Source organism: Cyanistes caeruleus, chromosome 6, assembly GCF_971803275.1.
Source record: "Cyanistes caeruleus chromosome 6, bCyaCae1.hap1.1, whole genome shotgun sequence".
Taxonomy (NCBI): Eukaryota; Metazoa; Chordata; class Aves; order Passeriformes; family Paridae; genus Cyanistes; species Cyanistes caeruleus.
The window spans coordinates 25,739,121-25,753,110 of record NC_141706.1 but is presented as its reverse complement, the minus strand read 5'-3'; the positions used below and the strand labels follow the sequence as shown (position 1 = coordinate 25,753,110).

Sequence of the window (13,990 nt, the reverse complement as noted above, 5' to 3'; positions counted from 1 at the left end):
GTCCCATTTCTCATCAGAGACATTTAATAGCAGGGCAGTAGAGTCTTCTGTTAAGTGGCAGAATTATTAGCATCAGTGGGTATGACACAGAGCTCTACTGCTTCCACAGTACCCAGGCAGCTGCAGTGCTGACAAACCCCTGCTTAAATAGGTCACTCCCTCACTGAGAGGGAGCTGCAAAAGGAGAGGGTATTATAGTAGCACAGTTTTACCTGTCAGACACCTACCTTCAAGCATCTGCAGCAAGGAAAGAACAAAAATAAACACAGTAGAAAGGTTAGTGTCTGTCTTTGCAGAAGTCCTTTCTCTTTTAGGAAATGCCAGCTTTAATAGGATTAGAGGAAAAGGGCAAGCTTTGAGCTTTACCTGCTGCCTTTCAAACAATACAAGGGAAAAATAATTTTAAAAAGCTCTGGAAATAATGTCTTCCAGAGGAGGCAAAAGTCAAGGGGAGGAGGCTAGCATTTCCAAGAACGTCATTCTCCACATGAATTACATTTTTCTTTTCCTCTGATGGCAGAAAAGTTCAAAATAGGCTGGGGGGGTAATTAGACTGCTCATATGGAAACCCTGACTAAAACTACATTAAACTGAGGATTTCCTAAAGGCACAAATGGGATATAAGCCCTTCAAAAGTCATTAGGGTGAGTTAAACACATTTTCTCCTAATCTGGTCTTCAGATTTATACCTCTAGGACAAGCTGTCAGTGTAGTCCAACAGTCACAGATACTTAAAAAAGAAGGAACTATAGATACAAATAGCCCAGAGCTTCAGTCTAGACAAGGTATAGTCCAACAGTTGCAGTGTTCAAGCCTAGCTAAGCACAGAAAGTAGACAGTTGGGAATAAATTCAGTGCAAAGCACCATGCTTTTCCAGTAGATTTTAGCAGTCCTTCTTACAGTTAATACTTGGATAAACTCTACTTCCTCCCAGATTTAGTTTAAAGGTTTTGACACATATTTAGCCACTGGCCAAACAGTGCTACTGGCAGAGAAGTCACCACTTGCCATCAGCAGGCATTTCAGTTACATTGCTTTGCCTGACTGAACAGTAATTAGGATTACCTGGACTGGGTAGAATATTGCCTGGAGTGTAGGAAGAGTCTCTGTAAAATAGTGATCCCAGATTTCAGACAGGACATCAATGCGATCCTCACCTACAAAAACAGAGATTGGGAGCAAGAGCTTTAGTGACAGGGATACTAAAAGCAAGCTGCATTTTCCAGGGACTTTTTAATTCCCCAAGCAAGAGACTTCATTTCTTCAGCCCAAAACTGGACATCACCCCTAACTGGCAGAGACACAAGGCTGTGACCACTGCTTGTTCTCTGCAAAACACGAGACCAATTCCAACAAAAGAGCGAAGCCCCTCTTCCACCAGAGGCTTTAACTCCACAGCACAGGATTGTGCAATTGCACAGCTCACAGTAAACACGCTCCACTAGCAGGGGAGAGGCCACACAGAAACAGCTGAGCCTGAGAACCAGCAGGTCACAGCCAACATCAGCTGATCATCTAACATCATCTGCAGCTGGGCCAGGGAGAGCATTGAGGAGAGCTGGGCCCCCTCCACCAGCACCAGGCACCTGTCAGGAATCCTGACAAAGGCACTAATGACCACTGAGGCACTTGTGAAGGTTCCCAAATTAAATCCAGTTGTAGACAACCTTTATATGACTCTAATTCAAACAAACATCCCCAAATGTGACTGAATGAAATTTATATAAAGTTTATGTATTAAAATGAAGGCAGACTAAGCTATGTATCTTGGGATTCCCATAACAGGAATACAATTGTAATCAAATTATGCTCATAGGTTTGACTTACAGAGCCGTGCACTCCTCAGCATCTGGGCCCAAAGCCTCTAAGTTTTTTAGCTAAAGTTTATTTTTTGCAGTGTTTATTTCAAGTTTTAGATACATCACTGGAAAGCTCAAGTGCAAATACAGACTCATGTTTAAAACCACAAGTTTCTGACAGAAGAATTTTCCAGGGTGTCTCCCGCAGTATCTTACAAGCAGTCTAGACTCCAAGAGCAGTAATGGCCACTCAAGTCAGGTTTGAAGGCTCAGCCTCAAGGTCACTAAAGGCCCTACATGAGGAACACGTAAAATTGTAGCTCAAAGGAGCCTGATCACTCTGTACTGAAGTGTTTTCTCATCTGCAGACTTCCACACAGCCTTTCACTGTGCTTGCCCATGGGTTGTGCTGCTTAGGACACAGCCAGAGAGAAGAGCCAGCAGGACTAGATCCTGCAGACATTTCCCTTTGAGCAGAGAGCCAGCCCACTAACAACCACAAGAAGGTTCAAAGAGATGCTTCACTGTGTCAAGTATGAGTCTGGCTTCAAAACTGGAACTGCAGGCAGACAAACTACCCAACACCCCCACAACATCTACCCATTACCACAACAGCCAAGTGTAAGCAAAAAAGACAACAGGAAACAGATTAATTAAATGTTTAAATTTTTCCTTCCTCTGCCTCCTACCCAGGACTGCAATGCTATGCTGTCTGAAGACAGAATGAAATGTCAGAGGTCACTTCTCCTTCTGATGGAGAAGCAGGAATGGTTTGTTTCTTCAAGAAATAATAAATCCTGCAGGCACTGAAAGAGATTCTGACAGACTGTATAAAGAAAAATCATGTTAAAGAGCCTGTGATTGAAAAATAGACACAGATAAAACATTGCCGTGCCCTGCAGCCACTCTGTCTGGGTCCAGGGGCAGTATAAGTTTTCCAGGAAGACAGAACTAACCAAGAAGCATGTACAAGAAATCCTCATTGCTGTGACCACAAGATCTGCAACGAGCCCACACATTATAAAAGAAAGGTGCCCATGAGTCATCTCCTGCAGTGATGCCAGCCTGCACAGCAAAGTGGCTCTGGTGTCACTTCAAGCTAGAGACAGAAAAATGAGGCATAGAAGATGTTTTGCTGTCTGCCTGGGAAACTTCATCTAACCCAAACTACCTGAGCATCTGCAAAAGCCTCTTGGGCAGCTCTCAGCTTATTACAGACTCAAACTCAATTTTGATAATGCTAAAGCAGATACTGGAATGCTTTTCTATGAGTACAGAAACCAAAGTCTCTGGTAAGCTGTGCAGCATTCATCCTGAAGAGCCGGCAGTGGCAAGGCAGGTGCCCGCATCCTGGAAAATGCAGGACTTTGCCTTTTTTCCTCCCTCACAGGGCCAATGCTGGAGAAGCACACCCCAAAGCAGGAGGCTGGCAACCCCTTAACTCCTCTGGGGCCCAAATCCTACAGCCTCCCAGCTGTGTGAAGCCACTTGGTGAAGAATGGTGCAGAGGAATCCAGGACCAGCAGTGACATGAAATTATAAGCATCTATTGGCATTTAACGACCCACACACAACACACTGGTGATTATCCCTGCAGGCTAGAAAACTGGGTCAAACCAAAGAGGATTTATTCTTTTAATAAAGACGTGCTGGCTTCGCTTGACCAGCTCCCCACACGTCCAACACTGAGTGGCCACACCACGCTTGCCTTGGCCTGCAGGCTCTGCAGCAGCAGTCTGAACACAACTCCACGTGTGGTCAGCTTTCCTGAAGCATTTCGTTCTCACCCGAAGGACTGCTCTTGTCTTTAAATTTACACAAAGCTTGATAGTTCAGCTCTCAAAAGCATGACAGAGAAACCAATCCTGTGCTTACATCAAGCTGCAAATCACGTTGAGAAATGAAAGGCAGAAGGCAGTTCCAAGCAGTTTTGCAATAGGATCCATGTCCAGATCAGAACTGCTGTGAGCCCATGTTGAGCTGCCACACGAGACCCACGCTCCTGCCTTTGTGATGCAGTTATGGCTGGTGGGAGCATGGTGGCTCTGTGGCTATTCAAACAGCCCACCCCCTGTTCAGCCTCACAAGGGCTCCCCAGGGGTTGTGTGAGGCCCCAGGGCAGCACCAGAAAGGGCTGTACGCTTTCCAGACATGCAAATCGTCTCATCTGACCAAACATCAAAGCACAACTCCCTTCCAAAACAGGTTTCCTGCTATACTTACCTTCACACAGCTTGACCTTCTCCTCCATAAACAGCAACCCTTTCGCAAGGAGCTGGTTCTGCCAAGAGAAAAGAGAGACATGCATTTGCCTTTTATTTATCTATAATGAACATGGAAGAACACATTTTTGTCAGATGTTATCCACATTGCATGCATTTATCTAAAGATTAGTCAAGTTGTAGTACCTTAGTGAGCATTGGTCTCAGTGTGAGTGTGAGCTAGACATTCCTTAACCCTCTCTTGTTCAGCTAGACATGAGAATGCAAGACACAGCAGCTGAAACATCTCCCAGAAATGGGAAGGGTCACAGGGAGGGAGTCAAGAAAACCAAATGCTTCTTACCATAATGGTGCACCCACATGTGCTAGAACTCAGTTACATGATGGAGGCAATAAAAGAGTCAAATGCTATGAAAATGCTCCACTCTGTTCTTTTTTGCACTTGCTCATTGCTTGTCTAACTGCACAGTAGGCCAAGTTCAGCTCCCTAACATCCACTTCTCTGTTCCTACCTATTGTCTTTCCATGAGGCCATTCTTTTTGTATTGAAAAGTTGGATCATCTTAATATGAGATGTAAAGCTGCAGAAGAACTGTCAGGTCTTTCTAGACAAACTGAACTCTCACAGACCAGACAGATGAAGATATCAGTAAGCCTGTTTGTAGTTCAGGAGATCCAAATACCTGATTAGCTGATTAGCTTTTTGTTCCCACTTCCCCAAATGTAGGAATGGTGCAAAAACAACACCTATCTTTTTGTTCTCCTGACAGAGAATCAACTATCATCAATTGACAGAATCAATTATTCTGACAAGTTTTGAGAATCCCAGAGTAAGGCACTGCAATCACCACATTACACGCTACTACTGCATCCTAAAAAAGGTACAGAGATCACAGTGATAGAAAATAAGGCCTTCTGCCTCTCTCAGGATTCACTATCAGGGTAGACCACAAACAGAGATGACTCCCCCGCTATTCATCACACAATTTTTGTTTTTAATGGGGAACAAGGTCAAGGCTGCACTTCTGAACCCTCCATCAGCCAAGGAACAAGGCACATCTCTTTCCACTCCCAGTGGACACTGCTACCCCACTGGGCACCACCACGACCTCCTGACGAGCTGTCCTGGTGCTCCTGCTCTGGATCATAAACCTGCCACCTGGAACCACACACCAGCCTGGCTCAGCCCTGACACACAGACAGGCAGCTGTGGAGGTGCCACAAGCCAAGAGAGCAGCACACCTCTGCATCCTCCCTTCAACAAGAAGCTAACACTAAGCTGGGTATAAAAAGGAGGAAACATTGCTCTGTGACAGAGCACATATTTATCAGCAAGCTGGATAAATATGTTCACACAACCAAAGAAAAACTACAGCATTTCCCAACAATAGCAACAATGGGAAGGTGACTGTTTTATGAAGATCCTGTAGCAGAAATATGGGCTTTGGAGGGAAATACTAAGCTGTCGGGATGTCCGTTCAACAGAAATAAATAACTACACATATATCATGCTCTAGACAACAAAAAAACTTCCCAGGAAACACCAACAGTGTGAAAAAAGAGGGGAAAAAAAATCTGTAATGAAGAAAATCATAAGGGGAAAAAATGTGAATGCCACTTACACTATAAATATTTTTCTGCTTGAACAATAGATAATGTTGGAGTGACATGGCACTTCAATCCTTCCAAATGCTTTCAGTTTCTTAAAAAAAGTACTTAATTTCTTTATTTTTCAACCTGTAGCTCAAGGCTATTACTTACTTCTCTTATACTGCAGGGGAAATTTACAGCTGGTCTTTAACACTGTATTATTTTAAACTACTTTGTAATAAAATGTGTGTGTGTATATATATATATACACACATATGAGGATGTGATGCTTATTTTCTTGTGTTTCTCTCAAGAACTCCTTCTCTGCCATAGAACTTAGATTTCATTTTACATATGTTTCCCACTCTGGATACAATCTTCCAGAGACTTTGCCTAAAAGTTAGTATTATTGATTTTTTACTTCCAGGGGGTTTTTTTTTCATTTACAGCTATGTGAGCAACCAAAGAACACATTTTACATGCTAATGGGCAGCACTACTGTATCTATTGCAAAATAGATATATTAATCATTACTATGTGGTAACAAATTCATAATGCTCCTATGATTGTAGTAGAGCAATTCCATGTGTTAAAGAGATTGCATAATCTCACTCTACAGGTTTCCCTAAAAAAGAGATTAGGTCCATACAGTTACTGTAGTTACTGCAGACTTTTCACTTATCCTCTCAGATTTTCCCTTTTCCTGTGGAAGAGAATTAAAAAAATAAAATAAAATAAAATCAACCACACTTCATTTCCCTTCTCCCCATCCTAAAAATATCTGGAAATGTTACTTCTCCATCTTTTCTGCAAGAAGCCACAGGCTTAGGAATTGATTCATTCCAAACATTAATCCCTCAGAGCAAGCCAGACAGGAAAATTATCATTAGCAAACCCTACAGGGTTTGCTGACAGATCAATACAAGCTACTCAATGCAGCTGCAGTGGAGGTCTGTATCAGATCTTGTCTAGATTACAAGTCTCATTTTGCTGCTGCACCCCTGCTTGCCAGAAGCACAGAGCTAAGAGAAAAAAATAAATCTTCTATTTAAAGCAAGACCAGATAAAGACTCACACCAAGTAAGCTTGAAGGGTGCATTTATTTGAAAAAGTTCAGCTGCCACCTTCCATCTCTTTGCAGCTACAGCTGAACTGGGAGCCTGGGGGAGCAGTGATTCCCTTCCCTCCCCACAGGAGCTTTTCCTGGCTCCCCAGGGTGTTTTCCTCACCCTGCTGGCTGGAACACCACGGGATGCTATGTGTTCACTGTGGGGGATGCAAACCTGCCTTTACTCTTTGCCACTCTGCTGTGCAAGACCAACAAAGTCCCAACTTCAACACACGTGGGTGCAGTTGAGAAATCTGGAGAGATGTTTTGCAGCAGATAGAAGTGACCTTGTGAAATCTCACAGGCTGACCCCTTTTCTCAGCGCAGAAAACCAAAATAGCTAACTCAGATACACCACTAAGAAAGCCAGCTAAGAGAAAGCTCTTAAGTAAATTTTTTTAATGCACTAAGTTTTTAAAGACAAGGATTCAAAGCGAAAATTATCACTTTTCATTTGTTCCTCAGTAAAGATCCTCCCATAACATGTCTGCATTTGCTACTCTTTAAAGTAAGTCACATTCAAATCATTGGGAATAAAAAAGATTTTGAAGGCAGTCAGATATCCTTATAAAACACACACACTTTCCTGATAATTCCTTCCTTTTTTCTGGCACAGCTATTTTCCTCTTTCCCTTCCCTGCAGAGAAATTGAGGTGAGAAATTTGTGCCCAGTGGAGTAATTCCGGTCCCATCGTCTTCCCAGAAGGTGAAAGCTGGGGCTCCTCTCTCAAACCAGGGTGCCTGCAGTGCCCAGCATTCCCTCCCTCCCAGTGCAGGAGCTGGGCATTCCCAAAGGGAGCCCTTCCTGTGCAGCTCCCTGGGCAAAACGGTACCCACGGGACTGTGCCTGAGGCAAATCAGATGCAGCCTGTCAGAAGCACTCAGTCAGCAGCATGGGTGTGGTGCCAGCCTCTGCACAGAACCAACAGGAAGGATTTTGGGGTGACAGCCGTGCCACCGGCACAGCTTGCCCTGCTCTGGGTGCTATATGCGAGCAGAAGGCTGGTGAAAAACAGCTAAGCAGCTCTGGCAGCAGCTCCACAGAAAACATCAAGGAGGTTCAAGCCATCCCAGGCAACTTCACAACTTGTCTGGGAAAGCCATGTCTGCAGTACAGCAAGGCACAAATGAATTCTCCTGCTAATAACAAATACGTCATCATCTTTGAGGGAAAAAGGTTTACACAAGCACACAATTATGGATAAATTCTGCTTTCCCTTCAAGTCTCCAAGCCAAACATGGTCAGTATGCCTCTTAAAAGCCACCTTCAAATTAACAAATTAGTATAGTTCATCAAATAACAAGCTTGAAACAGAAGTAAATTGATCCAGAAGAACATGCTCATCAAAATAATTGACCTCATTTTGCTGGGTGAAAGAAAATCTGTTTTTCTACAGAACACTACAGTGTTTCCTAAATGCAGCCCCCGTTTTTCAAGGTTTTCAAGGAGGCTTTGTGTTCTAGTGCTAAACCACACTTTTAAAGGCTCTACAAGCACATAGCCACTGCTTTGTTGATAATCTGATGTTAATTTGAGAAAAAAAGCATCACCCAAAGTTACTTGGCAAGTACTTTCTACAAAGTTATTGCCAGCTGCACACAAACACCCACCTAATCCTTGTCAGTGTTTTACGAAACACAAATTTGTGTGAGCTGCAGCATCTCATACCTAGAACACCCCCTCACCCCCATCCTCTTTTCTCTAACAAGAGGGGAAATACTGACAGAAGCACAGAGATCACTTTGAGTCTACACAGAGGAGAAACTGCAAGATAAATATGAAATCACATCCTAAAATGACTTCCTAGAGCCGGTTTTGTTCACGACAGATAAAAGAGAAAGCCCACTTGAAGAGATGAAAGTGAGGCAGGGAGAGTAAGAAGGAGAGCAGGCCAGGCAGACCAAGTAGGCAGCACTGCCACGGTCTAGACCACAACCAGCCAGGCAGCAGCTCTGGGAAAATCCCGCAGCCAGGGCCCCTGACTTTCCCCTGAATAGTCACTGCTCCGGGTGGGATGCTGCTCAGCCAGGCCACGGCACACCCCGCACGGCACGCTCTGAGTGGAGCAACCAGGCTCCCTTGGGAAGGGCTCACACACAGCTACAGAGACCATGAGAGCAGGGCCTGAAAGGAGGTGTCCCTGCTGCCACCAGGACTAGGTCCTCTGCTCAGTGGCAGTGCTGAGCTGCCGGGGGACTCTGTCCATGATAACGAACCCAGGCAGTTGCTATGGAGTCTCTGGAGCTGCTCCATGAAAGTTGTTCTAGAAAGTGCCAGATGAAGCAGAAATAATTAGCAGACCTGCATGAACAGAGGTTCCCAACCAATGAGGAGACAAATACAATAATAAAGACCAGCTTGACCCAAAAGAGTATTGCAGACACACAGCTGAGCTCTGCAAACCACACAAGTGTGAATGCTGATCCTTGCACAGCAGCCGAGCTGCTGCAGCCCCTGGCAGCAGGCACAAGACAGAACTTGGCCAGAGAAAAGCTAGTGCTGCCTGTATCCAGCAGTAGCCATCACTCCAACAGCCTACACAATCATTTCCTTGCCTTGCTGTGAAGCAGGTAGACACAGAAACCTGGCATCAAGGAAGAATGCATCACACACACAGTATTTTTCTCTTTGGCTAAGAAGCCACATGGCCTTTTCAGCTGTTAGCTGGGCTTCACAAAGCAGCCTTTCAAAGGAGCAAGCAAACATCATGAGAGATGCTGGAGTCATCTCTCCAGGCTGGAGTTCCAGAAAAACATGCAGTGGGGACCTAAACAAAAGCTTTATGGTGCCACAAGAGAGGGAGGAGCACAGGTTTCCCCCTGTTACTGCAGCCACCTTGCAGAGCTGGGGCACTCGCGCTCCCTTGCAGCCAGAGGGACTCTGACCACAGGAAGGTTCACCAGCACCTCTTACTGACTGCTCTAAAGGCAGAAGATAAAATCAGTTTTGGTTTGGATCTATGCTTGCCTCACTGCTGACACCACTTACTTTTCAGCTATTTATTATCATCTTGCTGCTTGGACTTTGCCTGACACCTCAGCAATGTGTGCACGCCGCAGCTTCTGCAGCTTGGCGTACAAACAGAAAGCTGGGTCTAATTCTGAGTCAGGACCTGCCGCCTCCAGCAGCTCTCCACTGCAGCAGGCTGGAAATTATGTAACAGCTTGCCTCTGGTTTTAACACATCAAAGATCTAATTGGATTAGATGAGGAAACACAGTCCACTTGCCATTCCTCACCTACCAGCTCTGCCAGTGCGGGGAGAGGACATCAGGCATCAGCTCTGGGCATTTGACTTTCTGCATTTGCAGCCTATGGGTTCTGGGAGAGGTTACAGTGCCTGGGAAGGGATCAGGTCTCTCTGCCTTGGGAGGAGACAGTTAGCAGTTAATATACATAAATGCATTTCCATTTTGCCCCCCATGAGTTTCAAGATTAACTAGCCCACACAGAGTGAAATGACACAGTTCACCCCTTACAGAGGTTTTGTTTCAGGCCGTTTGCAGAATTAGGCAGACAACACATCTATTTATCAACGCTTGCTAATTTTATATTTAAAAAAATTTTCTCCACCAACACGAGGCCCAGACAGTAGGAAAATGAAGGGAGCTTATCTGAAAAATCACACAGCTGCACCGCAGAAGTCCCAATTGCCAGTGCACCCTGTTCCTCCAAATCCCAGCCTCTTACCTTCCACGGTCATAGGATTTCCACCTACTGCAGTTCAGCTGACCACCAGCAAACTAACCCAGCAGAGAGAGCAAATGGTGTCCTGCTGGCTTGTTGAGCGGAGAGTAGGTACCAAGCGCCTCTTTTCAGGAAATTCTCCAATCAGTTCATGGGCAAAGTCAGTACTGAAAAACCCGGAGCATGAAGCACTCCTTTAAGGCAGATCTGCAGTAAATGCTACAAGTCCCAACTATCTGGCATTTGCACTCAGGCTTCAATCCAAGGAAAGGGGTTGTATATACAGCAAGATTGCTAAAGTGGCAGATTTATAAACACAACTTTCCCTCAGAATGAAACATCTGAGTTTGCACTGCAGCCCTTACGGGAATTATATTTCTCTTTCAAAGACAAAACAGACTCACTAACTCTGCTATGATGATGGCTTGGTAGCAGGAAAAGACTGCATAAACTCCAACCATTTCCTAAACATTCCTTTAGCAATTTCAGGAGCTAAAAACTGTTAATTTGCATGAGTGCTGATGAAAAGGACTTGTGAGTAATCAAGTCAAGTTGATCACAAAGGTAGCTTTGTCTCATTATAAAAGCTCTGTTCCATTTTAGTCTTGAATATTCAATGGTTATAAAAAACGTGCATGTGTGAGCGTATAAAATTTACATAATGTAAAATCCCAAACTCTTAAAACAAAAGTGATGTTAAAGTTCCTCTTAGTGGCTCCAGTTATAAGTGCCGTGGCATAAGAAAAAGAAAACATTCAAGTCAGTTTATCACATCTGAATATTACATGGCCCAGTTAGTTGCTCTAATTGCTGCTAGGATATTCAAAACTGCCTGGCTACACAGAGAGCATATTCTTCAGGGTCCATTTCAATGCAAGAGGACAGAAACCTTGGTTCTTGGGATAGCTTTCAGTGGGTTTTAACAGATGTCAGAGGAAGTCACTGCCAAGAGATGCACTTCCACTCTGCATCCTGGTGACCCACTCCCAGCACCTCCCCCATGTCAGAGGTGATGACCACAACACGTCAAAGGAAGTAGTTGGAAACTTCATTTTTATTTTTTTTTTTTCTTTCAAGGTTATTTTTCAGCCAAATCAGCAGCTTGATGCAACTCCACTCATCTTGGTGGAAGCAGTACTGCCATAAATCAGCTGGCATCAGCAGTGAAACAGAACCCACAGACAAATGAAATAACGTTGTCAGCCCTTCTTTGGCATGTGAACAGTCCTTCCCTGCCCCGTGGCCCCAGGATTTCTGAGGAAAGACATTCAGGAGGGAGCGGTAACTTTTATCATGGCCATGTGCTGTTAGTCTAGAATCAGAAATAAGTCTGCAACTTGGCTCACAGAGGGAAAAATCTCACTTCCGACAACAGCCTTTAGCTCACGGTTTGTCTCAGAACTTCCCTGCACCAAGACTTTCACCTCAGGCTAAGTCTGACAGATGCCAAGTTACTCCTTTTGACACTGAGCAAAAACACCCCAGAAACTAAATGTGAGTGCTGGTGGCTGCCACCCCACTCGGGGTCTAGGAAACATCCTGCCATGTGCTGCCAGAAGCTGCCTCTGCAGTAAACAACTTGTGCAGAGAGGGGCTGAGGAAGTGAAACATAACTGCCCCTGGGGCAGGAGTTTTCTTCTCACTTGATAGCACAGCAGGGGGATTTTTTTAGAGTCATGTAATCTAATAAATCACGCAATCTGATAGGAAACAACACTAGTCTTCTTTTTCCTCTTTTATGCTGTTAGCACGCACACAGCGGCATCAGCCGCTTCAGAAAGTACAGAAATTTTCTCTCTCTCTTCCTCAAAGGGAAGAAAACCCTCTTGTTTCCAGCACCTCCTCTTTTTTTCTTTTTCTTTCTTTTAATCAACACCACACTGAACAAATTAAAACACTGACAGCCATCAGTGCCTTCTAAAACTCATCCAGCAGGCTTTCAGGGTGAACCTCTGTCTCTCTGGCCAGCGTCAATAAAAGGCAGCAACACGTAGTCACACTTGCGGTTGTTCCAGTCTTCCTTCATCTTTCACATTCTCCTTTTTCAGAAGCTGCAGCTGTATTTGTGGGACTAAAAGGCAAACAGCACCCAGACTGACTTGCTGCTGATACAAACTTCCTACTCTTTTCCCCCTCCTGCCTCCAGGCAGTCATGGTTATCTCTCCTCTTTCCCTTTGCCGGCCCCTGTTGCAGAAAATTCACTTTGGAATTCTCTAGGCTCAAGAATACACATCCCATCCTCTTTAAAAACTTCAAGTGAATTCCTTGTTGATCTTGGCAGGCTACTAGCAGCCTTTCTTAAGTGCAAAGGAAGATTCTCCTTAATTCTGTACTCACATCAATAAAAATAATTACTCCCAGGGCTATATGGCCCACATTTAAAAAGTCTGGTACCTCCATCACCTTCTGCAGCAAAAGAAAAACAAATTTTACACGCATGTAAAAAGGGATCCTAATTTTGTTATAGGCTAAAAAGTTGAAGGGAGCAAACCTCAGAACAAAGCAAGCAAGTCATGCAATACCTGAAAGTAATCTGTGATGAAGGATCCAAGTTCACTCTTCAGCAGCCGTCTGTAGACAGAAGGAATGGAGCCATGAAGTAGCAGCCACTGCTGGTCATTTCTTACAGCTCTATCTGCACTTTACTACCAGTCATACCACAGACACAGGAATGTATGGGAATAAGTCCTTTTGGCCACTGTTAGATTTCTCTTACAGTTACGTATGTATTTTACAAGGGCTATTCCCAAATTATAAAGGAATTAAACAGTTTCTCCAAAGTCTTCTAATAATAAACCAGACACCTAGAACAAGCAAAAAGAGAAATTACCCCCCTGAATGAAGAGAAAGCCAGGGAGAAAATTTGGAGTTATTTAGATTGAAATCCATAATTTTTTCTGGTTTTCTTTTGTTTAAACAAAGATGCCTTTCATGTCACTGAAGATAACGTATCTCCCTAATGCTGCACTTCCTTTTCTCTTGGAAGCAGAAGGTGAGGATAGGAGAGATGAAGCAGAAGCTGCAGCCACATTTTAACTACCACATTTCAAACAATAAAAAAAGAAGGCATATTTTCCAAGGAAGAAATTCTAGAAATTTAACAAGAAGTGTTTTAAATACATACAGGCAAAAGCCACTCTAAAGAAGTATTTCTGATGAAAATTGTTGGCTTTTAAGTCAGGCTGTGATAAAAGTTTTAAATTCTAATACGTTTTTGTATTTTTAAAAAAATAAATATATATATATATAAAAATCAGGATTGTTTTACGTCAGAGGCAGCATTGAAAAAAACTTAGAAAGTTCAGTGCATTTGCACTTAAAGCTTTCAGTGACTGAGAATATATTCTGCAGCAGTAAATTCTGCCTAAAATTTCAAGGTTGCCCAACACTTTCCAATGCCAAACACTGCATTTTATTTTTCTTTTCTGCTCTAAGTGTTTCGGTTTTTACCAATGTGAAGAATTTCAAGAGTGCTTGAAAATACCATTTGAATCAACAACCACACAGTTCTTAGGCTGGGTTTCTACCAACAAACTACACCACTTTACCTCATCTCTGATCAAAGTTAAATTTGACAACCTT

At 43.7% G+C, this 13,990-nt stretch overlaps 1 protein-coding gene across 5 annotated transcripts in view; it reads right to left on the bottom strand.

Annotated features, from left to right (window-relative positions):
* Positions 1 to 13,990, bottom strand: part of PRR5L (proline rich 5 like) — a 41,783-nt gene that overhangs the window by 10,112 nt on the left and 17,681 nt on the right. For all 5 annotated transcript variants that reach the window (XM_086894057.1, XM_086894056.1, XM_086894058.1 and 2 more), the window contains exons 4-6: positions 12,931 to 12,979; positions 4,024 to 4,081; positions 1,067 to 1,158 (exon numbers count right to left, since the gene is read on the bottom strand). In XM_086894057.1, coding sequence (XP_086750183.1) covers positions 1,067 to 1,158; positions 4,024 to 4,081; positions 12,931 to 12,979 — 199 coding nt within the window. The remainder of the gene's footprint in view (positions 1 to 1,066; positions 1,159 to 4,023; positions 4,082 to 12,930; positions 12,980 to 13,990) is intronic.